At 43.5% G+C, this 27658-nt stretch overlaps 1 protein-coding gene across 1 annotated transcript; it reads right to left on the bottom strand.

The window, feature by feature from the left end:
• Nucleotides 1-8: 8 nt before the first annotated feature.
• On the bottom strand, nucleotides 9-27658 carry COG4 (component of oligomeric golgi complex 4). The gene is made up of 19 exons (XM_039221466.1): nucleotides 27473-27658; nucleotides 25181-25263; nucleotides 23895-24009; nucleotides 21372-21546; nucleotides 20186-20379; nucleotides 18481-18586; nucleotides 17582-17739; nucleotides 16629-16687; nucleotides 12896-13029; nucleotides 11149-11267; nucleotides 10425-10591; nucleotides 9470-9635; nucleotides 5770-5832; nucleotides 2835-2951; nucleotides 2160-2252; nucleotides 1483-1566; nucleotides 1170-1271; nucleotides 798-926; nucleotides 9-580 (listed from the first exon to the last, which is right to left on the bottom strand). Exons 1-19 carry the CDS (start codon nucleotides 27638-27640, stop codon nucleotides 446-448), a joined length of 2367 nt encoding a protein of 788 aa, XP_039077397.1. The 5' UTR covers nucleotides 27641-27658; the 3' UTR covers nucleotides 9-445.

The raw sequence follows: 27658 nt of genomic DNA, 5'->3' as shown, positions 1-27658 counted from the left end.
CACTGGCATCTTCTAAGGAGTATCTTTATTCAGGGTGATCATAAACATCACAACCTCTCCTTGGGAATAAACCTAATTGCCCAGGTTCCCAGATATACCCAAGTCCTAAATTTAGGGCTGGCCCTGAGGCAGCTCGTTTGCTGTAGTGTCTAAGGATGAGAAAATGACCACCCATATAAAAGGCTGGCCTGCCTTGGCTTTCCCATATAATTAATAGCCCAGGAGGATTCACTTCTGGTGGGTAGAAGCTGCCTGCAAAGCACCACCCAGACAGGTCTGAGTGCAGACAACACAGTGAGTTGAGCCTTGTTTCCTACTGCCCACAGTGAATATTTGGGCCTGTCCGAGCTCCTCAAGCCAGACAGTCTTACTCAGCTTCTTGGCTATGGCTACTTAGGGAATGGGCCCTGAAGTATGATGGGCCAAGTGGGCTTCCCCCTGGCAGTTACAGGCGAAGCCTCTTGATGTCCTCGCTGCGGAAGTCCATGCGCAGAGCCAGCACCTGGCGGACTTCAGCAGGGGTGAGGCGCCACGTCAGTGGGCCAGAGTTGGCGCCCCAGTAATCTAGGATCTCGGTGACCTGCGGGGAAGAACACAGAAAGTCAGAAATGAAAGGCGATCCTGAGAGAAGGTCTTGGGCTCCACCAGAGGCAGAGCAGGGAGGCCCAGGAAGAAGGTGCTCTGTAGGGCTGGGCTACTGGTGGAGACTTGATTTTAATAGGTAGGGAGGGATCCAGATTTTGTTCTGCCTCTTCCCAGTCACCTTTCCCTCTCTAGGCCCAGAGAGCTGCACATACCCGCTCCAGATTGAGGATTGTGGCCATCTGGGAGAGCCGGGCAAACTTGTCTCGGATGGTCCAGGTGGTCACTGTGGTAAGGTAGGCAATGAGTGACCTCAGCTCCTTATCAAACTGCAGACCGCCCAGCTGCAAGGGAACACAAGCTCAGTGTTAAAGGCCTGGCCCTCCAGCCAAGTGGAACCTGCCCCCAGTTTCCCTCAGTGCTGGGCTGCAAGGCCAGTTGGACCTCACGTGGTGCCTCAGTCAGCTCCAAGGCCTCAGATGCCAGGGCAGGATTGGGTCGGGATGTACAGGGCTTATGGGTGGCAGGACTTGTCTTCTTCAGAAGAAAAACAACAGACCTGGGGACCTGTGCTTACTGGATCTTACCCGGTTAAAGGTAGATTTCAGCACCACTCTCTCCAACTCGACGGCAACAAGGCTGGTCATGAGGCTGGTCAGGCTGTCATAGATGACTGGGGACAGGCTGGCCTGCACACAGAGGCTAGACATTAGTGGGAGTCCTACCTAAGCCCCTCTGTCTCCATAGGAATTTTAGGTGGGGGATGGTGGGCAGTTACAGGAGGCCATCGGGCTTGGAAGATTTTTCAGGGTTCCTAGTAGGAGTAATGAGAAGCCAAAGGCTGCTGATTTGGGCAGAGGTCAGTAATTCCATAACTTGGTCCCTAGAGCCCCTGCTCACCTTGAACTCTGCCATCTGTTGCTCCAGGTTAAGGATAAACTGTTGTACCCAAGGATCATTGGCCTCATAGTCATTGAATTCTTCCTGTTGTCAGGAAACAAGTTGTGTCACTGGGGGCCTCTCCAAAAAGTACCATGCACCCCACCCTATTTTCACCCCTCTAAGAAAACACAGGAAGAGGTCTTGTAGCTTCTGTCTCATCCAGCTAAACAGCAGCATGGACATCCAAGCTAGCATACACTGTTGCTGCTTCTTTATCACACTTCTGATCAGCAAATGGACCTGGGCAGCAGCAGTGGTCCACACAACATGATAAAGCTCCTGGCATTTTATCTCCTTTTGCATCCTGTGTAGAACACACTGCATCTTGTTCTATACAAGATGCAATGTCTAATGAATGACATCATTAGGCTAGCAAAAAAAGCTCCGAAGTCCTTCGTAGGTGGGGCAGAAAAGCCTCAATAACAGAGGACATATCAGGTCATGGCAAACTCCCTTTAGCTGTTCAGGGACAGCTTCTAAGTGCAGGAACAACCTGTTTCCTGGGAAGAACCTAGTCTTCAAGGGTGAGGGAAGTGGGCCAGAGAAACATGCAAGGTCTGGTCTCTTCAGACAGCTTCACTGCCCTCCAGCTGGGGGTTGAGAGAATGAGGGTAATCCTGGGCCTGATGGCTGACCTCCTCGATGTTGTGGGAGACAGATAAGAAGGTATTGATCCAAGGCTGCACCTGTGGCTTGATGGCTGTGCTGTTTAGCTCCGTCAACCCTTCCTACAGAAGGACAAGGCAGAGACATGTCAGTCACAAAAGGCACATGTACCTACCCCTTCCTTTCTGCTCCATCCATCCCTTGACCACGAGGACATTGTTCCCTAGTTCACAGTCTTTCCTGCAGGCCTGTCCAAAGTCTAATGGAGATAATGCTAATAGATGTCAGAAACAATCTGTTCCTTTACAGATCTGTGCCAGTTCAGGTCTACGTCATGGGATTGGTTTGGTAAACTCAAAAGAAGAGACTTCTGAGTGCCTGGTTCTAGGCAGCATCTTTGGCTAGGCCAAGCAGTAGGTCAAAGTAACCAAATGGTCCCATTTCCTCTGAGCACCTTTCTGGGCTCTTGGTACTGTGGGGGTCAAGTGGAGACTCAAGAGGACCAGAATGTTGGCTTGTCAGCACGACAACTATTGAAAACTCTTCAGTCTTCAAGGGACTCACATGAGTTCAGTGTCTTGAATGCTACTCTCTTAATTCTCCTCATTTCCTTATATACATGGAGCCCATAATAAACCAGTAACGGTATGCTCAGAGCAACACTCAGGCACAGGATTCAGTCAGCAACTGATCCCGGGGCTTACCTGCAAGAGGTCTCGGAATTTGTTGGACACGGCAGCCAAGTCAGAAAGGCAGCTGTCAAATTTGGCCTGGGCCTGCTCCCCTCCGATGCCCTGGCTGAACAGCTTGGTGCAGTCACTCTAGGGGAGAATACCCAGCTATCAGGCTTCCCAGCATGGCTGGGCCATGAGAGTGCCTGGAAGGCAAAGAGAATGCCCACATACAACCAGCCATTTCTCCAACTCCGGCTTTCTCTGAGAGCAGCTGTGGTTGATCCTAGGCAAGAGTCCTCGACAGGTTTCAGAAAACTTGGATTCTATCTAGTCTGGTGGCTAGCCACTTGACTCCCATTTCCCCCTTTGTAATATGAGAGTATTAGTATCAGGGACGTGAATAAGAAACACAAAAACCAGAGATTTTTCACACCTTTAGAGTCAGCCATTCCTAGCTTCAACCTGGCTTAGCTACATAATGATTGAGTGACCTTGGTCAACTGATTTAAAGCTTCTGAGCTTCAATTTCCCTGTTTATAAAGTGGGAACACAAATTCCTGTCCCCATGGTAGTTGGGAGAGTTGGATGCACAGAGTGCTTAGCTCAGTTCCTGTCAAGTAGTAAACACTAAGGAGACGCTAGCTTTTGTTATAGTTTCTGCTTTTTCAATAATTTTGTCTGGTTGCCCAAGGGAGATATCATGATCACAACTGAGATTTAAATGCTTACTGTATGCCACGCCCTGTTTAAAGCATTTAACTTTTATTAATTAAAGTACCTATCTTACGAAGTAGGTTACTATTACTATCGCTATTACTGAGGCACAGAGAAGTTAATAATTTGTCTAACACTCACACCAAAAAAGGAGCTTGGATTCAAGCTGGGGTTCTGGCTCCAGAGTTCCTGTTGATATAGCCTAGGTGCAGAGAATACCACAGGGGGAGCCGCTTAAAAACTCACCATGTTTTGGTTTGCCAGAAGCTGCTTGAATTTCTTGTAGTCTCCTTAGAAGTTTGTGCTGTTTTGGCTGCAGTAGGAGGAGCAGTGTGGAAGAGTTGCAAAGGGACTCTTTGCAGGCAGAAGCCCTCAGTTCCACAGCAGCTACAATATACACTATTTTTACCTAGCCTTTTATTTATTTTTTATTTTTATTTAAAAATTTTAATGCTTATTCATTTTTGAGAGACAGAGACAGACAGAGCATGTGTTGGGGAGGGGCAGAGAGAGAAGGAGACAGAGCATCTGAAGCAGGCTCCAGGCTCTGAGCTGTCAGCAAAGAGCCTGATGCAGGGCTCGAACCCACAAACCATGAGATCATGACCTGAGCCAAAATTGGCAACTCAACCAACTGAGCCACCCAGGTGCCCCTTTACCTAGCCTTTTAAACTCATCTGTAAAGTAGATATCACACCACCTGACTTATCTCAAAGGGCTGCTAGTGGGGTTCCAAAGAATACATGTGAAATGCAAATCTAAGAAGGGTGGAATTCATGGGAATTGTTTTTCAGCTCTTTGCTATCCTTTTCTCACCTGACTAATTCTACTGACTCAGTTCTCAATTTTTAACATTTCCCAAAATATTCCTTAAAAATCCAATATTATAATGTTAAGAACAAAGTCTGGAATATAATCTTTTTTTTTTTTAATTTTTTTTAATGTTTTATTTATTTCTAGGAGAGAGAGAGAGACAGCGTGAGCAGGGGAGGGTCAGAGAGAGAGGGAATCACAGACTCTGAAACAGGCTCCAGGCTCTGAGCTGGCAGTCAGCACAGAGCCCGACGCGGGGCTCGAACCCACAAACCACGAGATCATGACCTAAGCGAAAGTCGGACGCCTAACCAAGCCACCCAGGCGCCCCTAAAGTCTGGAATATAATCTAAGGTGCCATGACTTAACAATAACAGTCACCTTGTTAACACTTACCATGTGACAGATACTGTGCTTATGGTACACTCTTACTTTATTCCATTTTAAGGCCGTTGTGGGAGCAGTTCCTAATCTGGTCCAGTTTTCAGTACTACTGTAAACTCCCACATGACTCCTTTCCCTGTGCCTCCTTTAGGAAGGCCGCCAGTTACAAGGCCCTCTTCCCCTGTGCTGGCTCCTCGCCTCTGCAGGCTACTTAGCCCTAGAGCTGCCACTTATCATCAGCCTGTGCCTTGCAGCACTGTATCCTCCTTGGAGTAAGGGTGTGCTGGGGCAGCAGGACCCAGGCTTCCCTCCTCTTCCAGAGACATTTTGGGACTCTGGGAGAGTTGGGCTCTTCATTTTCTAATACTTAGCAAAATGGTTGTTTCACACTGCTATTTATAACTATTAATACAATTATTGACTACCACCGATGCCTCTCACATAGCTCATGTTTTATATTATTACATTCATTTTTCACAACTCTGCGAGGCAGAGGTAGAAAGGGAGGTAAAGAACTTGTCTCATGCTACACAGCTGGTCACTGGTCCAGCAGAGACATGAACTTCCAAGCCCAGTCAATTTCCACCACACTATGCAGCCTTCTTTTAAAAAAATGGTAACAGCAACAGCTTTGTACAGGGTTTGATGAACCCTATTAAATCTTAATTTCCTAACATTTTTTGAGGACTTTGTCATTTTTTAATGTGCTTTCAACCCTGTTTTTAGTTAGCCCCCCCAAAAAAACCCAAATTAGGGCAGGAAGGAGATCTGTTTTGTAGATGAGAGTGCTAAAGCTCAGGGAGCTAAGGGACTTGTCTGAGGCCACAGGCCAAGTATGTGCTACAAGTGCTAATTTGAATCCTGATCTTCCAGCTTGTGGGTCAGAGTTCCTCCCACACTGATTGCAAGTGAATCCCCTCAAGTGCTCTGAAGGAAGGCTGGCTCAATGCCAGGGAATGCAAAGGCCCCAAAAGAACAAGTGCGTAGGGACCCCTCTCACAGGGAGGTCTGGAGAGGCTGCAGCTACTGAAAACTGAGGCTGTTTTCTTCATACCTCCAGCGTCTTCTTCAGCGTGGAGATGTTCTCACTGCAGACTTCCACGTTGTTCAGGGTCACCTAGAAGGTAAGGACAGAAAGATGTGACTTCCTGCTCAGTGGTGTTTGTACCCACTCCAGTGCCAGACTGGCTGACAGCTGTAATCTTGAGGCCCACAGGAGGGCTAAGGAACACCCACAGCAATGCCATCAGGCAGGGTGCTCAGGTTTTGGATTGGGCAGAAGAGTGAACCAGGTTCACCCTTTCTCCTGTGCCTGTAACTAAGGCAGGAAAGCCATCCGATCTCACAGGTAGTGACCCAAGATTTCAGATCTTTTTGCTCCATGTTTAGGCACACAGATCTGGGAGAAGTCCTGTGGCTCTAAGCCCAGGTCAGCGAGGCAAAGACTGACATTCATTTAAGAAATGCTTCCTGAAATCCACCCTCTCATAGGGTTCACATTCTAGAAGGGAAGTCAGGTAAGAAATATCAGGTAATGATAAACACCATGTGGAAAAACAAAGCAGAGTGAGTGAACAAAAAGTGATAGGCCACAGGGCTAGGGCCAGGAATAGAGTTCAGGTTTCCCTCCTCTTGGCCAAGAGCTCTTTCTTTCATAAGTTGCCTTATAAGTTTGATGCAAAATTACCAACCATAAAAAGCAGCATGTAACAAAAATGATGATTAAGGCACCAACTGCTATGGTCTTTTAGAGGAAAGAAACATTTTGCTCTAAGGCAGTCAAAGAAAGCTTCATAGCTGAGTTGGTAACTGAGATGAACTTAATTCAGATCAAAAAGGCTGGAGTAATTCTGACAGAGGAGGGTGAATACATTTCTCTACTCATATCAGCCTTTCTATAGGGCACTGTCCCATTTGCTATTTTCTGAATGGTATTTAGGATTATCCAATATCATTTTGTTTGTTTCTTGTTTGCCTTTCCCACTAGAACAAGAGCTCCATGAAGGCAGGGATCTATTCTGTTCTTTTTAGAGCTGTACCTCTAGTTTAACACTGCCCAGTGGGACTTTCTTGATGATGGAAATATTCTAAATCTGAACTGTTCAGTACAATAGTCCCTAGTTTTCTGTGGGTACTGAGCATTTGAAATGTGACTAGTGCAACTCAGGAACTGGATTTTTGGTTTAAACTTAAATTTAAATAGCCACCTCTGCTTACTGGCTACCGTACTGGGCAATGTAGCTCTAGAAGCTAGAACAGTGCCTTATTGAAGTTTCTCAAATAAATATTTGTTCACTGAATGAGTAAATGAATGTGTTCTGAAGAAGGGAGACCATATACAGTTCCAGAGTGGCAGAAAACCCCCCAAAGTATTTGGGAATCAGCAGAGTCAGTGCATGGATATATGCAGAAAAACACCAAGAGTCTGTAAAGCTGCAGAAGTGAGTGCAGTCAGACTGGCACTTGGCTGCTATGCTTTCCTATGGACATGTTGGCACCGAGGATTTAAAGCAGGTGAATTCCATACGAACACAACTGTGGCTTGGGAATACTAATCTAGAGGCTGTGCAGGGGAGGAATCAGAGAGTATGAGAGGATCATACTGTCTCTGAACTGGTGTGCTGGTGGCATGACCATGAAGGCAGGGGTGACGTAGGGAGGAGCCTATTTTCAAAAAGGTGAGTCAGGAGCTTCAGGATTTCAGGGTAAAAGAATTTCAGAATCCCAGGGATTGAGACTAGGATGGCCCTCCTGTCCCCAAGAGTGCTTCCCTCACCAGTGTCCTGCAGCCAATACTGAAATATGCTACTGCCATTGCTGCTGAGGCAGCTTCCATTGGGATGGATAAGACTTAGAGCCTTTCATTAGCATGCCACAGCACAAGGCTGCTAACATCACAAGCTTCCAGAGAGATAAGTGCACCGTCATGATGAAGCTCAAGGATGAAGGCCACAACTTAAATGTTTCCAAAGCATTTAGGGGCATAAGAAAAATCTGTCATAAGGGGAAAATGGATTTGGGTTCAAAAGGTATTGATTTCAAAGTTCCTTGTACTGACAGTCCTAGTAAGCACAGATTCACTGGGCTTATCCCCAGCTCACAGTGAATGTTATGTCAACACCGTTGGGGAATTCATCTTGACAGCCAAATGAATCAAGGTGACATAAGAACTGAGTGCTGCGGTGGGAGCAATGACATTTTAAGTACTTGGTGTCAGAAAAACTGGAAACCTGTCACCAGCCATTTAGCATCACCTTTCTCGTTGGCCTTATCTTCTGGGCCCTCAAACAATGAAGCTGTGCATGGCAGCAGAGAATGTGCAAATGCACAGCCGCTAGCGTAATGGGGACTTGTGGGAGGAAAGTCCCTTCATGGGGAGGAAAATAGCGCTAGAGGGGCAGGATAGGTGAAGCTTAGAGGCCATCAACAAACCACCAAGCAAAGATGCAGAGCTAGGAGTCATTTCTGAGTAGAGAAATGAAAGAATAAAAGGAAGCTCTATAGAAAATGAAACAGAATGAAAACAAAATGAAAAATTTAAGTCAGTTCATGATCAAATGAAGCTGGTTGCCAAACATTTTGGCCAAGTTCTCCAAAGGTATATTTCAGAGGTAATAATTTCTTGGAGCCAGTCGTCTTTTTTGGCAACAACCAGGACATTCCAGATCAACAGAACCCATGCTCAGAGAAAATATTTTCAGTGATAGGAAGAGAGTGGGGCTGCCTAAACAGCAGTCTGAGGACAGTTCCTGTGGGTTCCCTTGCACAGGTGGGTAGATATTAGTATGTTTAGGCTTCTGTCTCCGAGAACAATAGCTCTTAACTCTTTTGGGGTCACAGACCCCTTTAAGAATCTGTGAAAAGCCAAGGATGCTGCTTCTAGGGCAAAAAAAGTATACATTCAGCATCCAACCCCAGGGTGTTCAGAGACCCCCATCTGTGGACTACTGATGGAGAGCTCTACTATTGGATGTTTCCTTCAGGCTCTGAACCCTAGGAGCCGAGAAGATTCCGGCCAATGTGGGGGTGAAGCAGAATGACCTCTAACAGCACTGTTCCCACAATGCCAAGACAGCACATGCTAGAAAGGCTGATCCGGGCTCACAATTCATCTGTATTCTCTTTGGCTCATCACAAACTGGCTGTTAACTTTGTACAAATCCCTTAATTTTTCCATGTTTCTCTCTTTCCAGCTATCACACACCCGGTAAGACTCACTGTTTCATTTTGTCTGTCATTCTGGGTAGCTAAGGGCTTTAAAGAAGGTCATCTTTCTGAGGATGCTGAAAGCCCAAAAAGTCTGCTAGGGAAAGAGCTCTGGTAGGTCTAAATGATCAGTCCCAACCCATGTTGTGGGACTGGCCTTACAGAAGGGGGCTGGAGGCTTGGCACAGATATTCAGATATCACAGTTCGCTCTGTGGCAGGTGCAAACCAAGCATGATACTCAGTGGAGACCCTGAACAGCTTCGTAGTCTCCTTGGGAATGAGCACTTGGGAGAGCTAAGGTACAAGGTGCCCAGCCTTCTAGGCAAGGAACAGTGCATGTCCTGGTTTGGACTGGTCAGAAATAGGTCCCTAGGAAAGAAATGGTTTCAGAACCTTCTAGGAGAAGCTTTCCTTAAAAGAGTTTTCCTTCTATACAGACATTGGAAGAAAAGTTCCCAGTTGAAGGCAAATTCTTCTGTGGCTTAGAGGTCATAGTTTCACCTCTTAAAATAAACCACCCAGCTCCTGATCTATGGAGCTACCTACCAGGAAGGAAAGCTTGGCCTCGTCAGTGCTCTCAATGCCTTTTGTGTCAAATTTGCCTTGCTGGAGGCTGCTGTGCATGATGTTCACAGCACTCGTCACCCCACGCTGGATGTCCTGTAAGGTGGTGGCCGGGAAGCCCATCCGCAGCTTGTTACACAAAACATCCCTGTGGGTGCAGAATGGCATATAGAGACTGACAGCATTCAACCTGGCTTCCAGGATAATACGACCAGAAAGCCCATGACCCTAACCCAGCAGCGTGGCCTGCTCTTTTGGGGGAGTAACCAATCCTTGAGATGGTGGGAAAACATGAGCATCCAGGGTATGAGAGGGACCCGTAGCCCATCAATGGCACTGATGTGACAAGAACATACAGAGAAGACTGGCCCAATTCTTTACTGCCTGTGAGGCTTTCAGTTATTACCACTGAGCTCCCAACAAATTCGAGGCAGTACAGCTTAGTGAAAGGCAGTTCCATATAAGTAGTGAGAGAACAGGTTTTGAGAGGCAGTTCTGGATTCTATTCCATATTCCACCATTTATGAGCTGTATGATCTCCCTGAGCCACAGTTTTCTCAGGTATAAGAGGGCTAATGGTTGTTATCAAGACTGAATAAGAGCAAGAAATTCGAAAAGTAGATGGCCTGTAGCAATGGTAACTATCATTGCTTTATTACAACTATTGCCTTCAACTGAGCTACCTATTCTCTTTCCTAGGTTTGAGGGCCAGTAACCCCTCCAATCCAGGCCAGGGAGCATAGACTTGGCCTATAAGGTATCTGACTACTGTACAGCTGTCTGAAGCCAAGGATATTGTGCTATGGATAGAAGCTCCTATCCTATATAGCACTGAACTAGAATCATATGGAAAAAAGGGAAGCAACATAGGCCTTAGGAATCAATCACAACTAGGACCTTTTTGCTTCCTTGAAAGTAGAAAGGGAGTCAACTGTACCTGAAGTCAGACTCCAGTTCTGTGGTGGCAAGGTTGATCATGGCACAGAGACAGTCGATGCTGGAGCTAGACAGAGCCCGCCCAATGCACTTCTTAACAATGTAGAAGACATCATCCACCATGCTAGATGTCAACTGGCCCTTCTCATAGGTGTCCAGAGCCACAGCCTAACCAAAAGGCAAAGTGGCCAGTGAGGGCTCCAGTGCTGCATGCCACTGTTCTAGATAGTTCTGGAACATGCTCTGGCTCTGCTCCCTCTTCTATAGCTTGTCCTTGTTTCTCCCAACATGGCTTACTCTGGTCACAGCTTGGTGTGGATCTTCCTTGTCAAAATAGCTCATTTCCCTACTGACTATGTTAGGAAATTAAGTACTTAGGGACTTTGCCCTGGGGACATCTGTTAACTGGGATGTAAGACATCAGGAGAGGCTCTTCTTTCTTAAGTCTCCTCACCCACATATCTCAAAGGAGGCAGGGCACAAGTAGGCTCCCTGAGGAGCTAAGGTGCTCTTTTGTGAGCCTTGGGAAAGACATCCCAAGGGTCTTTGGAGAGCATGACAACTCCAAAAATGACCTTTTAACCATACAAAGTGGTACTGCTAAGTCAGCATGCAAGGATATTCTCAAAGCAGAACTAGGAAATGTAACATGCCTTGGCCTTTTCCTTCTGCCTGGCTTCTTAGACAGGAAGTCCCATTTCCAAGGGATGTGTCCTCTGTCCTACCTTATTGACAGTCTCTCTCATGAAGTACTCCTCCATGGTAATATAGAAACCAATTAGCTCCTGCATGGTACAGCTTAATAGGCAGTTATTGAGGAGTTTGTCCAGACACTTCTGGTGCTCTAGGGGACAGCCAAGAAAGAAATACTCACTTTTCTTCCCTAAGGGAAAAATATCAACTGTTCTCATTTCCCCATGTTCCTTTCTAGTCTTTGTTCCCAATCTGTACATAGTTTTACACGGTTATAATCATGGTACAGATACAATTTTGTATTCTGCTTTAAAAAAATATTATCATATATGCCTGAAACTAATGTAACATTGTGTCAACTATACTCAAATACAAAAATTTTTAAAAAGATTGTATCATAAATATTTTTATTTCTATAATGCTTATTTTTCTTTCAGCTTATTTTAAATGGTTGTATGATATTTTATCAGGTTCACACTTTAATTTTTAAAAAATGTTTATTTATTTGGGAGAGAGAGAGACAGCACACAAGGCGAGGAGGGGGCCAGAGAGAGAGAGAGAGGGAGAGGATCCCAAGCAGGCTCGGTTCTATTTCATGAACCATGAGATCATGGCCTGAGCCAAAATCAAGAGTCAGACACTTAACTGAGCCACCCAGGCACTCTGGTCCACATTTTTAAAAATGTTTATGTGTTTATTTTTGAGAGAGAAAGAGAATAAGCAAGTGAGAGCAAATGGAGGATGGGCAGAGAGAGAGTGGTAGACAGAGAGAATCCCAAGCAGGCTCTGAGCTGTGAGCACAGAGCTCAACAAGGGGCTCCAACTCATGAACCATGATGAGGCGCCTGGATGACTCGGTTGGGTGACCGACTTCAGCTCAGGTCATAATCTCATGGTTTGTGGGTTCGAGCCCCTGCATCAGGCTCTGTGCTCACAGCTCAGAGCCTGGAGCCTGCTTTGGATTCTGTATCTCCTCCTCTTTCTGCCCCTCCCCCATTCACATTCTGTCTCTCTCCCCCTCAAAAATAAATAAACGTTAAAGAAATAAATAAATAAAACTCATAAACTGTGATATCATGACTGGAGCCAAAATCCAGAGTTGGTTGAGCAGCCAATTCTTGATTTCAGCTCCAGTCATGATGTCAGTTTGTGAGTTATGAGCCCTGAGTAGGGCTCCTGGCTGACGGCTTGGAGCCTGCTTGGGATTCTGTCTCCTGCTTGTTCTGCCCCTCCCCCACTCATGCTTGCACTCTCTCTCTCTCTTAAAATAGATTTAAAAAAAAAGAACTCTATTTTTAGACACCTAGGTTTTTTCTAACTGTTTTGTCATTATTAGAGAACATAATAATTGGAGATTATAGTGAATTTTTTAAAACATTTTATTTTTTAAGTAATCTCTACACCCATTATGGGGCTCAAACTCACAACCCCAAGTTCAAGAGTTGCATGCTCTTCTGACTGAGCCAGCCAGGAGCCCCATGTCACCTATCTCAGAGGTGGTGAGGCAACATGATGTAGAGAAAAATTAGAGGGAAATAATTTAAATATTCTGGGCATTAGCTTTCCTCACCTGCACAATGAGTAAATGGCCTTAAAGATCCAGTCCATTCTTTAACATTTAGTAAGTCTAGCTTTCCTGTTGGGTGTCACTTTGCCCACAGACCTCGGATGCTAAGAAGCCCTAGTTATTTCTGTGTTTAGAGATCTGTGGCTTCACTATTAGAAAACAGTGCCAATTCTGTCCCAGCCCTCCCAGAAAATATGGGAAACATGTTTTACCCTGCTTTACTTCTTCTGAGGCCATGGAGTCCCCCACCTCAAAATCAGAGCTGATCCTCTTCCTGAGGAAGCGTAAGTACAACTCACTGCGGGCATTCATTAGGGTGACCTCCGTCAAGATAGGGTCCAGTTCCCTGAAATACATGGAGCAGAAGGAATAGGCAGGAGGACACTGGATTCCCTTAGATATAAGAGATACAGGGCAAACAGTCCCAAACTTCCTCTCCCACTGGGCCCAGAAGGGTCAGCTCAGCCAGATGGTCATCCTGGTCTGCTGGCCCAATTATAATCAGAGACAGCTGTCAACCACATATTCCACTTAACCTGTTTCACCCACTAAAATACAGTCAGGGCTAAATAGGAGGTTGGGAAGTCTATTTTTGTCAGTGGTTTGAGTAAAAATGATCTATGCCTTACATGAAAGGAACCACACCTCCCCAACCTCTTATTTAGCTGTGGTGGGATTTCAGGCTACACCATTAAACTGTGTCCCACACCCACTCATCTATCCAGATGAAGAGCCAAAACAATTTTTTAAGTTTTATTTAATGTTTATTTATTTTTGAGAAAGAGAGCCAGAGTATGAGTGGGGGAGGGGCAGAGAGAGGGAGACAGAATCTGCAGCAGGCTCCAGGACTGAGCTGTCAGCACAGAGCCTGATGCAAGGCTTGAACTCACAAACTACAAGATTATAACCTGAACCAAAATCTGACGCTTAACTGACTGAGCCACCCAGTTGCCCCAAGCCAAAACAATCTTGAAAAAAATAACAAAATTGAGGGGTACCTGGGTGGCTCAAGTGTCCAACTCTTGATTTTAGCTCAGTTCATGATCTCATGGGTTCATGAGTTTGAGCCTCTATTGCATGAAGCCTGCCTGGGATTCTGTTTCCCTCTCTTTCTGCCCTCCCCTGTTCTTGCTCTCTCTTTCTCAAAATAAATAAGTAAACTAAAAAAAATATTTTTTAAAGTTTCTTTTTAAATGTTTATTTTTGAGAGAGAGAGAGAGATCAAGCACGAGTCGGGGAGGAGCAGAGAGAAAGGGACAGAGGATCCAAAGTGGGCTCTGTGCTGACAGCAGAGAGCCCAATGCAGGGCTTGAACTCACAAACCGTGAGATCATGACCTGAGCTGAAGTCGGACACTTAACCAACTGAGCCACCCAGGTGCCCCTATTATTATTATTTTTTTGAAGTAGGCTCTGTGCCCCATGTGGAGCCCAACATGGGGCTTGAACTCATGACCCTGAGATTAAGACCTGAATTGAGATCAAGAGTCAGATGCTTAACCAAATGAGCCACCCAGGCACCCCTGATGAGTGATTTTTTAAAATGTTTATTTTTGAGAGAGAGAGAGAGAGAGAGAGAGCGAGAGCGAGCGCATGAGCAAGGAAGGGCCAGAGAGAGAGAGATACAGAAACTGAAGCAGGCTCCAGGTTCTGTGCTGTTAGCACAGGGCCCAATGTGGGGGTCAAACCCATGAACCATGAGATCATGACCTAAGCCAAAGTCAGACGCTTAACCAACTGAGCCACCCAGGTGCCCCTGATTTTTTTTTAAGTTTATTTATTTATTTTGAAAGAGAGGGCGTGAGCAAGGGAGGGGGTGAGAGAGAAACCCAAGCAAGCTGTCAGCACAGAACCTGACATGGACTTAATCCCATGAACCATGAGTTCATGACCTGAGCCAAAATCAAGAGCTGGACGCTTAACTGACTGAGCCACCCAGGCACCCTGAGTGTCTTTTTTAAAAATATTTATTTTTGAGAGAGAGAGAGAGAGAGAGAGAAAGCAAGTGTGTGCATGGGGGAGGGGCAAAGAGAGAGGAGGACAGAGGATCTGAACTGGGCTCTGTGCTGACAGTGGAAAGCCCAATCAATGCAGGGCTCAAACCCACAAACTATGAGATCATGACCTGGGCTGAAGCCAAATGCTTAACTGACTAAGCCAACTAGGCACCCGTAAAAGAATAAAACAAACAAACAAAAAAACCCCAAAAAAACCCCCACAAAGTTGAAGGACTCACACTTCCCAATTTTAAAACTTACTATAAGGCTACAGCAACAAAGACAGTGTGGTACTGGCATAAGGATAGGCCTATGGATTAGTTGGGAGTCCTTAAGTCTTCACATTTATAGTCAACTGATCTCTAAGAAGAGTGCTCAGACAATTCAGTAACAGTCTTTTCAACAAATTGTGCTGGGATGATGACAGATATCCACATAAAAAGAATGAAGTTGAACTCCTCCTTCACATTATATATATAAGTTAAATCATTTTCTACACTAAACTCCAAGATATCTTTTCAAAACATACATCTGGTCATATTGTAATCATATGATTTCCATAGCCCTTAGGACAACCTCTCTGAATTCATCTCATATCAGACTCTCCCCAACTCTTTGCACTTCAACTACATTGCCCTTCTTTCCCTGCTCTACCTGGAACACTCTTCCCGTCTAATTTCTATTTACCTTTTAAGCTTATTTATTTATTCTGAGAGAGTAATAGAGAGAGAGTGAGAAGGGCAGGGAGAGAGAGAATCCCAAACAGGTTCTGCACCGATAGTGCACAGACTGATGCAGGGCTCAAACTCCAGAGCCCGCAAGACCATGACCTGAGCTGAGAGCAAGAGTCAGATGCTTAACTGACTAAGCCAGGCACTCCTTATTTATTTTTATTTACTCTTAAGGTTTCAGATCTAAGGTAATTTCCTCAGAGATTTTTCGTTGAATTTCATCAGCTTAGGTTACAGCCCTTTATTATATGCTTTCCTACACTATACACATAGTATATCATACTGATTAACAACACAAACTCTAGAGTTTGACTGCTTGGATTCTATTCCTGACTGTCATCTTCTCACTGTATGACCATGGGCAAGTCACTTAACCTCTTCAGGCTTCAGTCTCCTCATTTATAAAAAATTTTTTGGATTAAATCAGTGATCCTCAAAAGACGGTGATTTTACCCTCAACCCTCTACCCAAGACATTTGGCAGTGTCTAGTGACATCATGCTACCAGTATGTAGTGGGTGGAGGCCAAGGACTCTACTAAACATCTTACAATGCAGACACAGTCCTCTATAACAAGGAATTATCCAGCCAAAATGCCAATATTACAGAGGCTGGAAACCCTGGAAAAGTGCTTAGAACAATGTATGCCATATAGTGAACACCAGATAAACGTTAGCTATTATTATTATCTATCTACTTTCGACTACAGATACCACAAATAAAGAATTATGTCGGGTTCGCTTACTTTGCTTGCTGCCACCTTCCCAGTATCAAAGATAAGTGCCTGGCACATAATGTGTACTTAGTAAAAATTTGATTGAGTACATTTTTATAATGTTTAAATTCTTTTAATGAGCATATCTTACTTTTATTTATTTGTGTTTATGTTAATTTATTTTGAGAGGAAGAGAGCGAGTGAGGAGGGGAAGGACGAGGGAGAGAAATATAATCCCGAAAAGGCTCAGCATAGAGCCTGATGCAGGGTTCAATCTCACAAACCATGAGATCATGACCTCAGCTGAAATCAAAAGTCCAAAGCTTTACCAACTGAGCCACTCAGGTGCCCCAAGCATATATTACTTTTATTAGAAAAAAAGTAAAAGCTTGAATCATAGGTAAAATATCTTTAAAACATATACCACATTGTAACAGAGCAGTCTCTGAATGATACATGATTACCAATTCAAACTTTTATGGGCTGGAGAAAATAGGTTATTACCTTGGTTCTATTTTTTCTGTTGTAGAATTTCTCATCAAGTTGTTCTGGACATGCCGGAACTGCAATATACCAAAGAAATGAGAATGCTCTCCCCCACCCCCTTCTACCTACCTCTTGCCGGTCACTATACACTTCTGGCATAGAAGGATGTTTAAGTTTAGTTTGCTTAACAAGCAAGCCAAAAGTAGGCTATCAGGATGATGAGCCAAAGATTTACTTTTGGTTTAGATGCTAATTCTCCTCCCCCTCTATTATTGCATGTCAAAGTGGTGTTAATGGTATTACAATGAACTGCTGTCTAGTAAGAGTACTAGAAATAAAATTGTATGGGCTACTCCTATTTCTGGAAACTTAAAAAAAAATTTTTTTTAAGTAATCTCTTCTCCCAACGTGGAGCTCCTAGGGGCTCGTAGGACTCGAAATCACGATCCTGAGAGCAAGAGTCACATGCTCTTCCAACAGAGCCAGCCAGGCGCCCCTCCTATTTCTAGATCCTACTCTTACATCCTCTGCTCAAAGGAAAGGACAAATAAGTTTCCAAAAAAAAAAAAAAAAGAAAGAAAGTAAATATTACCATTAGCACCTAAGGAACTAAGGAGAAATCTGAGACAAATTACTTGACACTTAATACAACCTTAAGAAGTAAAATTCTCCTTGTATCCCCAGAAGGCACTGCTGCACATTCTGTGATAGAGAGCTGGTCTAATGTTTCTATTCTGTGTTTCTTTCAGGAAGCTTACTTCTTTCTCAATCTCGTACTAAGTTATCATCTTGACATCACCTCAAATCCAAAGTAAGCTGGTGACAGGCAAGATGCAGGCCAATTTGCATTCCATATTTATTTTTCTACCTTCATCTTTTTTCATCCCTTCCCCTCCCCATCCCCAATTTAATGTATTCAGTATCGTTGGCTAACGCTATTTCCAAACCCACCTGTAGCTTTCCCTGCTCACCTGCTGGTGGTAGTCCCTCTGCTTGACAAACTTGTCTACCACCTTCTCCACTTGTCTGTCACATTCCACCTGCAGGTATTTTATGAGGGTGTAAAGTCTCCCTGGCCCATAATACGTCTCCACTATTGGTTGGTGGGTCTCTACAATGCGGGCAATACCTAGAATGAAGAAAATGAGAGGACTGGATTCCAAATGTTTTCCCATAAAATAAACTTTCTTCTATTCAGGACTGACCTGGGGTCTAATGCAACCCTTTTAGGCTGGCTGTTTCATCTCCCAAAATGAATACAGTTGGTTCTTGCCAGTGCTAGGAGTTGCTAAGAAAATTTGTCTGTTAAATATGTACAGTGCTTGGTAAAGTAGAAGGCATTTAAATTATACTGATAGTTTCAGTAGGAGCATCTTTGAAAAAAAATTTTTTTTGACACTTTATTTATTTCTGAGAGAGAGAGACAGCATGAGAAGGGGAGGGTCAGAGAGAGAGGGAGACACAGAATCTGAAACAGGCTCCAGGCTCTGAGCTAGCTGTTAGCACAGAGCGCGATGCGGGGCTTGAACCCACAAACAGTGAGATCATGACCTGAGCCGAAGTCAGCTGCCCAACTGACTGAGCCACCCAGGCGCCCTGGAGCATCTTTGGAAAATAGCATCACTCTCTTCCCAGTAATTTAGAGTTAAATTTACTCTTAACAGTTTGGGTCTTGAGGGATAGGGAGGATCAAAACACTTGAGGAACTCTAATTTTTGCTAATTAGATACTGAATTGGAAGTTACTTCTTTGATAAATCAATACATAGCAAGCTACAGGATTAAACTGAAGGCTAGTGGGGAGAAACACTAGGATGTAGGTATTAGGTAGAAAGGCCTTTAGTCTCCTTTGAGTGGAGAACAACGCTTACCTTCAAACAGAAGAGTGAGTGTGTCTGCAAAGATGACTGCAGCCCTCCGGTCACGCATATCTGTCCCTAGCACCAACAGTAGATTCTCTTCAGCTTTACTGGCCACCTGAAAAAAGGAGAAAATCCACAGGAGTTCTCGGATCAAAGGTTGGCCTCAGTTTTCCAAAAAGATCTCCCATTGACTTTCTTTTTCCCATGTTTGCTTTGATGCTTGAAAGCCTACGCAGCACACAGGATCCTCCCTGTGGGCTCGGGGTTGTCTGGGCCTCAGGCAAGACAAAGAACTTGAACACAGTGGTAACTCTTCTTCAACTCAGAGGTATAAATAATGTTTTCCTTTTCTTTGAAGATATGTACTGCCACCAGACAAAGGGAAAGAGTCCCCAGTTTCACTAATCTTCTCCAAGTATAACTCAAAGTTATTATTAATGGTGCTTCATTGAGCAGGACAAAGAATCTGGGTAACACAGAAGGGATTTTTAAAGGATTAAAAATAGAAGCCATTTCTAGGCCCCAGATGGCAAAGTACTGATTTAAAAAAAAGTGCCATAAGACAGTTACATATATGTATAATGCATTTTCTTTTTTTTTTTGTCAGCCCTCCATTTTTCCCATATTTTATTTTTTTTAGAATGTGTAACACACACACACTTAAACATTCAAAAGGAATAAAGGAGTGTTCAGTGAAAAGCCGTTCTTTCTCTTACCTATTCCTCTTGGACTCCTAAAAATCTCTTCTCCAGAGATAACTGTTGTTAATCCTTTGAAAAATATCCTGTTTATACAAATATGTATTTTTATTGCCACTTCTGTCATTTTTTTTGGAAAATGTTCACTTGTTTATTTTGAGGGAGAGCCTGGGCATGAGTGGGGAAGGGGCAGAGAGAGAGAGAATCCCAAGCAGGCTCCACACTGTCACTGCAGAGTCTGATGTAGGGCTCAATCTCACCAACCATGAGATCATAACCTGAGTGGAAATCAAGAGCTGGATACTTAACTGACTGAGCCACCCAGGCACCCTACCATGTCTATCATTTTAAGCAGAAATTGAGGTATTTAGGCTAACTTAACTATACATCAGCGCGTGAAGTATGTTAGCGTGTATGGATTTGTCTCATTTATCTTAATGCAGAACAGTGTTCCATTATAGAGAACTTTGGGGGAAGTGGGAGAAGGCACTCTGACATATAGTTGCATACATGCCTGATGAAATTTCTTCTTTCCATCTAAGGTCAAGGGGAAGGACTCAAGACTTTAACTGAAACCTGTTTCTTTTTCAGGATTTAACAATAAGTAACATCACCGGCTTCATTTCAGTGTGGCTTATTTTGAGCTCAAACCTGGTTATGAAGCCTTAAAACAACTAACCAACAACTCTGAATGCTCTTAAAGTAAGGTGGTTCCTGGCTGACAGTTTAAAAAGTGTAATTCAATTTGTCAGAGAATTTGCATTTGCATTTTCCTGTATTTTCACTTAGTTGTTGGAAATGAATGTGCATCAGTTGATGTCTAGGCCATGCCTGGTATGCAGCAGGCTGGCAATAGATAAGTGTTGAATGAATGTATGCATCCAGTCCTGCTGGGCTACGGCAAGAGACGAAAAGGGGAAAGTGAGAAAGAATCCACAGAAACTGGATCAATACAGTGTCCTAATCTGCAGTCAGAGAACCATATCACTACTCTACCAAGCAATCAGTGGCCATACCTGCTTGCAAAGGTATTCTGAGAACTTGCTTAATCCCTCCTCATGCAGACCCAGCAGTGGGAAGATCTTGAAGAAGCGCTCCACCTGGGGCAGATCCCCTTCCTTAGTAGCGATGGCAAACTTCTCTGTTACAATGGCTTTGAGACGTTGCTCAGCTTCCTGTAGCAATTTCAGGTTGGCATCAATCATGCTGCCTGTGCAATGGGGAGACATTGAGAATTAATGTAAAGAATGGTACTATCTTAGGTCTATGCCACTTTATGCACCACAATCCATTAGAAACACAAAGAGAAGATACAATCCAGTAGAAGAAATAGGGGCGTCTGGGTGGCTCAGTCACTTAAGTGTCCGACTTCGGCTCAGGTCATGATCTCACGGTTCGTGGGTTCAAGCCCCATGTCAGGCTCTGTGCTGACAGCTAGCTCAGAGCTGGAGCCTGCTTCTGATTCTGTGTCTTCCTCTCTCTCTGACCCTCCCCTGCTCACGCTGCCTCTCTCTCTCTCTCAGAAATAAATAAAACATTAAAAAATTTTTTTTAAAAAGCAGAAGAAATAAGATCTATGCACAAATAACTATAACAAGTTTATGGTAAGTGTAATAAGAAAAGTGGGCACAAGTCACATCTCTGGTTGAATTAGAAAAGTCTTCCCAGAAATGATATCCTGTCTTTTAAAGATGGGCAGGGTTTTGACACCTGGATAAGAGAAACATACATTCCAGACAAAGAGAATGAAATAAGCAAAGGAACAGAAATAAAAAGATGAAAAGAAAAAAGTACTTACATGTACAGTACTGCAAGTAATATATAGTCTGGCATATAGAGGACTCCATATATGTGCACAATGAATGGATTCATGAGTGAATAGTACAAAACCAGGTAAGAAAGGATATGGGTTGAGATGACAGAAGGCCTAGAATACCAGGCTAAGGATTTAATTTTATAAGTAGGTGATATGGTCAAGTGGAAAGAACCTACTGACCAGAGGAACAGATCTAGACTCAGTTTCCTTTTCCATATAATAGGAATTATAATGCATACCCTAGGATGGTCTACAATCTATATAGGGTCAAATACCAGACAAGGAAATTGCCTAACAGAGGCCCTTTTCATGGTTGAGTTTGCCTTATTCAAATTATAGATGCTTATAACTACAGTAGAAATCAACAGTTTGGGATAGATGCTCACCTTCTTTGCCCTGTCGGCTGAGCTCAATGACTGATTTGTCCAGGCACAAGTAGCGATGAATATGGGCAGCAGCCTGCTCATAATCTTCATTCCTCAAAGCAGTCTGAACTCCATCCATGCAGAACTTAAGGTCCAAGATATCATCAGCTCTCTGAATGGCTTGATAGAGGCGGTTCTGCAAAAAGACTTGGTGCTTAGAAACAATGTCCTATTCTTTCAAAAATATCTCTTCAGAAGGTAGGTAGATCAGAGGCCGAATCTGGCTAACCAGAAGCTCTGAACAACTACCACTCACAAAACTGTTATTGATGATGACCGTAATACTGACAGGTATCATAAAATTTTATTTATGTGACCAGATTAATCATTTTAATGGAAGCAAGAACAGGGATAAACCATATTTATATCTGGCTTGTGGTAAATTAATAAAGGAACCAGACTGTATTTTTTCGGAATTAAGCAAGTTTTTTAACATTTATTTATTTTTGAGACAGAGAGAGTACAAGCTGGGGAGGGGAGAGAGAGAGGGAGACACAGAATCTGAAACAGGCTCCAGGCTCTGAGCTGTCAGCACAGAACCCAATGTGGGGCTTGAACCCACAGACCACAAGATCATGCCCTGAGCCGAAGTCGGATAATTAACTGACTGAGCCACCAGGTGCACCAGCAAGATTTTTTTTTTTTTTTAACGTTCATTATATTTGAGACAGAGAGACAGAGACAGAGTGTGAGTGGGGGACGGCCAGAGAGAAAGGGAAACACAGAATTCCAAGCAGGCTTTGAGCTGTCAGCACAGAGCCCGATGTGGAGCTTGAACCCTTGAACCATGAGATCATGACCTGAGCTGAAGTTGGACGCTTAACCAACTGATCCACCCAGGCACCCAAGCAAGAATGTTTTAAAGAAACTTTAGTATGTAACTTGGTGTCTGTGTGACTATAGGGTTTTGTGGTGAGTTACTTTAGCAGGATCTAGACAGATGAGAGTGGGAGGAGTTATCCTATTTCACAGAAGAAAACTGAGGCTGAGACTGACTTATTCAAGAGCCCAGATCCTATAATATTCACTACTGTAGTCATTAATGATCTGTGGCACTTAAAATGTAGCTAGACACACTGGAAATGTGGCTAGTCCAACTTAAGATGTGTAAGACACACAATGGATTTCAAAGACTTAGTGCAGAAATAAGGAAAGGCAAAACATCTCGTGATAGCATTTTATAGCAACCCATATAATGGGTTAAATAAAACATATTATTAAAATTATTTTTACCTATTTCTGTTCTTTTAAAAAATGGCTACTAGAGGGATGACTGGCTGGTCCAGTTGATAGAGCATGTGACTTGTGATCTCAGGGTCATGAGTTCAAGCTCCATGTTGGGCAAAGAGCCTACTTAAGAATAAAAAAATAATGATAATAAAGTAGAAATAGTTACTAGAAAATCTAAAATTACATATGTAGTGCATATTCTTTTCCAAGCTGGAAGACTTTTATTTCATTTTCTTGCCTGACTGCTCTGGCTAGAAACTCCAGTACAATGCTGAAGAAAATCAAGAGCTGCCATCCCTGTTTTATTCCTGATCTTAGGGGGAAAGCACCCAGTCTTTCACCAGTATGATGTTAGCTGTGGGTTTTTCATAGACAGAATTTATCAGGTTAAAGAAATTGTCTTTTATTCCAACTTTTATGAGTTTATGTTTTTTCTGAGTTTATGAGTTGATCATGTAGTTTTGTCCTTTATTCTATTGATATGGTAGATTACATTAACTGATTTTCAGATATTAAAGCAACCCTGCATTCTCACTCAGTCATAGTATAATCCTTTTTATATGTTGCTATATTTGGTTAGCTGGTTTGTGGTGCTTTGAGGATTTTTATGTCTTTATTCATGAAAGGTATAAGTCTGAAATGTTCTCTTCTTGTGCTATCTTCAGCACAAAATCAGTATCTTGCATTGGATTTCTAGTGAATGGTGCTGCTCGAATTTTTTTTATAAAAATTGTTTTACATTTATTTATTTTTGACAGACAGAGAGAAACAGCACAAGTGGAGGGGGGGAGGGGAAAAGAGAGGGAGACACAGAATCCAAAGCAGGCTCTAGGCTCTGAGCTGTCAGCATAGAGTCTGACGTAGGACTCAAACTCACAAACCGTGAGATCATGACCTGAGCCAAAGTCAGACACTTAGCCGACTGAGCCATCCAGGCGCCCCAATGCTGCTCTAATTTTTTTAAAAAACGTTTTATTGTATATTTATTTTTTAGAGGGAGAGAGACAGAGCACTAGCAGGGGAAGGGCAGAGAGAGAGGGAAACAGAATCTGAAGCAGGCTCTAGGCTGCAAGCTGTCAGCATAGAGCCTGAAACGGGGCTCAAACTCACGAACTGTGAGATCACGACCTGAGCTGATATCAGATGCTTAACTGACTGAGCTACCCAGGTGCCCCAATACTGCTCTAATTTTTAATGTCGTAGCTTTTCTACTGTCCTCTACTAATTCAAGCATCAGAAATTCAATGGCATTACCTTAGCCAGGTCAAGTTGACGGACTTTGCTGGACACATTCTCAGCTAGGTTGCAGGTAAAGGTGATCATACCAGCTAGCTGCTTTGCATCTCCTTCAATCAACTGCAGGTTGGGACTGGAGACACATGTCAGCACACACATATCCGCAGGGGGAGAAGGAAGGTGTAAGACATGGAAAATTTTTTGTAGATGAAGACCATGTCTTCTACTGTCTTTCTACCTCCCCATAAATTTTAGTTCAGTTCACTCTACTCACAGCTTTTTCTTTTCCTTTCTTTAAAAGTTTATCTATTTAGCAGTGCCTGGGTGGCACAGTCAGTTACGTATCCAACTTCGGCTCTGGCCATGATTTCATGGTTCGTGAGTTTGAGCCCTGGATTGAGCTCTCTGCTGTCAGCACAGACCCTGCTTCAGATCCTCTGTCTGCCACCGCCACCACCCTCCCCGCCCTGCACTTGTGCTCTTCCTCTCTCAAAATAATTAAATAAATTTAAAAGTTTACCTACTTATTATTTTGAGAGAGAGAGAGAGAGTGTGAACACACACATGTGCATATGTGGAGGAGGGGCAGGCAGAGAGGGAGAGAGAAAGCATCCCAAGCAGGCTTTGTATTGTCAGCACAGAGCCCAACATGGGGTCCAAACCCATGAACCGTGAGATCATGACCTGCGCCAAAGTCAGACGCTTAACTGACTGGGACACCCAGGTGCCCCTATTCACAGCTTTTTCTAAAGAGTATTTTACTGAAAACTCAGGCCAGTATTAAATAAAAAATTACCTTCTATAACTACTAAAGACACCTCTAAATAGGTACTGCTAAAGAACTAGAGAACAGATGGTCCCAACTGCTGAGTATAAATACACTAACCAACAATTAAAGAGCGTGAAGAGGTCAAAGAGCAATTTTAAAACTAGCCAATACACAAAAATTGTAAGAACAATGGTTCTTAAACTTGAACCATACATTAGAATCAGATGGTATGCTTTGTTATGTCAAAAGCTTGTCAGATTCCTGGGCTCCACACCCCGAGTTTCTGGTTCAATAGGTTTTGAGTAGAACCCCATAATTTGCATTTCCAGTAAGTTTCCAAATGAGTTTGGTACTTGTTGGTCTAAGGATACTTTGACCACTTGATTATACCCTTAAGTATTCACTTTACCTTGAAGTCATCCTCCTCTACACTTCAAAATCAACTGGCATTTTATAATAGAAAGTTAGGAAAACAATAACTTATCCAGTGGACCCTGGTGGAATTACAATGGCTCTTGTTAAGATGTAGACTCACCCCATCCGGTGGAGAGTGACCATTTTACTTTCAATGGTGTTTTGCTGTTCCAAAAGAGCATCCAGTTCTCTCTCTACCACTTTCTGAAACACAGACAAGCATTTGGTCATCAGAATGGTTAGAAGGAACTTCAAAGAATTATCTAACTCAACCCTTAGCTGAAGGGTGAATCCCATTCCAAATGTCTTTCCTTACACTAACTTCCCCTAGGACTTTAACAAACTTTCATTTTTGCACTGATCACATTACATAATGGTTACCTTCTGTATATTTCATTCCATCTAGCAGATGAATACCACAAAGGAAGGAAACTTTTATTCAGTATCATTATCTTAGTGCCTAATGCAGGAAGGCATTTAAAATATAATGGCTAAACAAACGAAACTTCTAAATTGGCAGTTACAAAGAGTCTCTTTACAGTGTACAGTCAGTACCTAAAAAGAATAAGTATATAATTCTCTCAACGAAGTTATTTACCGCATAAGTACAACTAATGTAACCTTCTTATGCTTGAGTTTCTTGATCTGTAAAATATAAGAGTATCCCATAGGACTGTTGTGTGAAGCAAATAAGGTCACAAACATAAACTGCTTAAGGTAATATTGTTATTGTGGCATATTGTTCAGTAATAGCCATTATTATCAGCTATACATTTCTATTAAAATAGTTCGGTAGGATCCAGAGGGAAGCTTCCCCTTGACAGTCATCAAATACAAATAGAGAATATTGTTCTGTCTGGAAGATGGATTTAAATTTCCCTTAAAAATAGACTAACTCAAGCTTAGGGATGTTAAAAGTACTGAATTTTACGGAGTGCCTGGGTGGCTCAGTCAGCAGAGACTCTTGGTTTTGGCTCAGGTCATAATCCCAGGGTTTGGGGATGGAGCCCTACATGGAGCCCCATGCTGGGCTAGGCACTGAGTGTGGAGCCTAGTTTATTCTTTCTCTCTCTCCCTGTGCCCCTCTCCCCAACTCATGTACTCTTTCTAAAATTAAATAATAAATTCTTAATACTGAATTTTATAAAGCATATCTTGCTGGGAAATGTTATTACAGACTGCTTGAGTTGGTGCAAGTTAATGTTTGAAAATATTCAAAGATATCAATAATCCCCCCTCCCTCTTGCTGACACTACTGTTTGTACTCAAAATCTTAATTAAAAGTTTAGTTTAGGGGGTGTCTGGGTGGCTCAATTGGTTAAGCCTCTAATTTTGGCTCAGGTCATGATCTCCAGGTTGGTGGGTTCAGAGCCCTCCTTTAGGCTCTATGCTGAGAGCCCCAGCCCCTGCTTTAGATTCTGTGTCTCCCTCTCTCTCTGCTCCTTCCCCGCTCACCCTCTTTCTCTAGCTCTCTCAAAAATAAACATTACAAGTTTGGTTTAGGGAACAGCTACTAAACATTTATTATTAAAAATTAATTAATTTAGAGAGAGAGAGGGAGAGAAAGTGCAAGAGGGGCAGAGGTGGAGAGAGAATCTTAAGTAGGCTCCACCCTAGTCACCACAACCCTGGACCATGACCTGAGCCAAAATCAAGAGTTTGAGGCTCAATTGACTCAGCCACCCAGGCGACCACTACTGAAAGTTTATATCAGAGCTTGGATCTCTTTGTTCTGACTCGCAAGGAACCCAAATAATATTCACAAATACACTGACAGCATCAGGTTGCCACGTACAATGAAGGAGGCTGCAAGGAATCTGCAAGAGAATATAGTCCATTACTCTTATTGGACAGAAAGCAGAGGTCGGAGGAATGAAAGTGACTTGTTCAAGATTAGGCAATTGTGCCTGTCTTAAAACCTCATGCTTCCACAAAGCTGTATACTTACCGAACTAGTTACACCCCCAAAATTTTCCCCACAAAACGTCTTAAAACGTTTCAAGTTTATTTGCAATAACTTCCTCCTTAAATGAGACAACACGGTGGAAACGTTTCATAGGTTTTAAATTGCTAAGTCAACGCAAGGGAGCCTTTATTCTTATTTTGAGAAGGGTTGACCTACGCTGTCAGTCTAACTACTCTGGCAGAAAAACCTAGATTAAGGTCCAGGCAAATAGATGGGGGAGGGGATCAGGAGTGGAGAAGACCGCCCAGATAGCAGGGGAAACAAGCTTAGGGGCATCGGTCCAAGTGAATAGAGACGTCAGGTTCCCCCAAATACACTCAAGTACACTCCTGCTTCTTCAATAAGAGCTTTTTTGTTTCCCTCGGCAGAGGCACAAAGATCTTCCCACAGCCCCATTTCCCAAGACTGACAGTTCCTAAGCCCATTGCCTCTGGCTCAGCCCCCCACCTCCTCGCCGCAGAGCCGTTCGTATACAGCTTCCAGCTCCTGCAGCTCGGTCAGGGAGCGAATGAGCTCGGTGGAGATTTCCGAGCAGCGGCCTCCTCCCATCCCCTCAGGCGGAGAAATCCCTGACAGTTTCTGAGGGGACTCGAGGTCCGCCATCTTGCTCTCCATTGCGCGTTTCCGGCTCTG

The sequence above is a fragment of the Hyaena hyaena genome, unplaced genomic scaffold, assembly GCF_003009895.1.
Source record: "Hyaena hyaena isolate Hyena2069 unplaced genomic scaffold, ASM300989v1 scaffold_18, whole genome shotgun sequence".
NCBI classification, from domain to species: domain Eukaryota; kingdom Metazoa; phylum Chordata; class Mammalia; order Carnivora; family Hyaenidae; genus Hyaena; species Hyaena hyaena.
This window is presented reverse-complemented; position numbering and strand designations above follow the sequence as displayed.

Excerpts from the sequence above, each read along its gene's own strand:
- COG4 (XM_039221466.1), bottom strand. The coding sequence starts at position 27,640 with ATGGAGAGCAAGATGGCGGACCTCGAGTCCCCTCAGAAACTGTCAGGG. Across the intron at positions 18,587-20,185 it reads CAGAATACCTTTGCAAGCAG|GTGGCCAGTAAAGCTGAAGA; the intron begins GTATGGCCACTG and ends TCCTTTTTTCAG. Across the intron at positions 13,030-16,628 it reads ACAGAAAAAATAGAACCAAG|GGAACTGGACCCTATCTTGA; the intron begins GTAATAACCTAT and ends CATGTATTTCAG.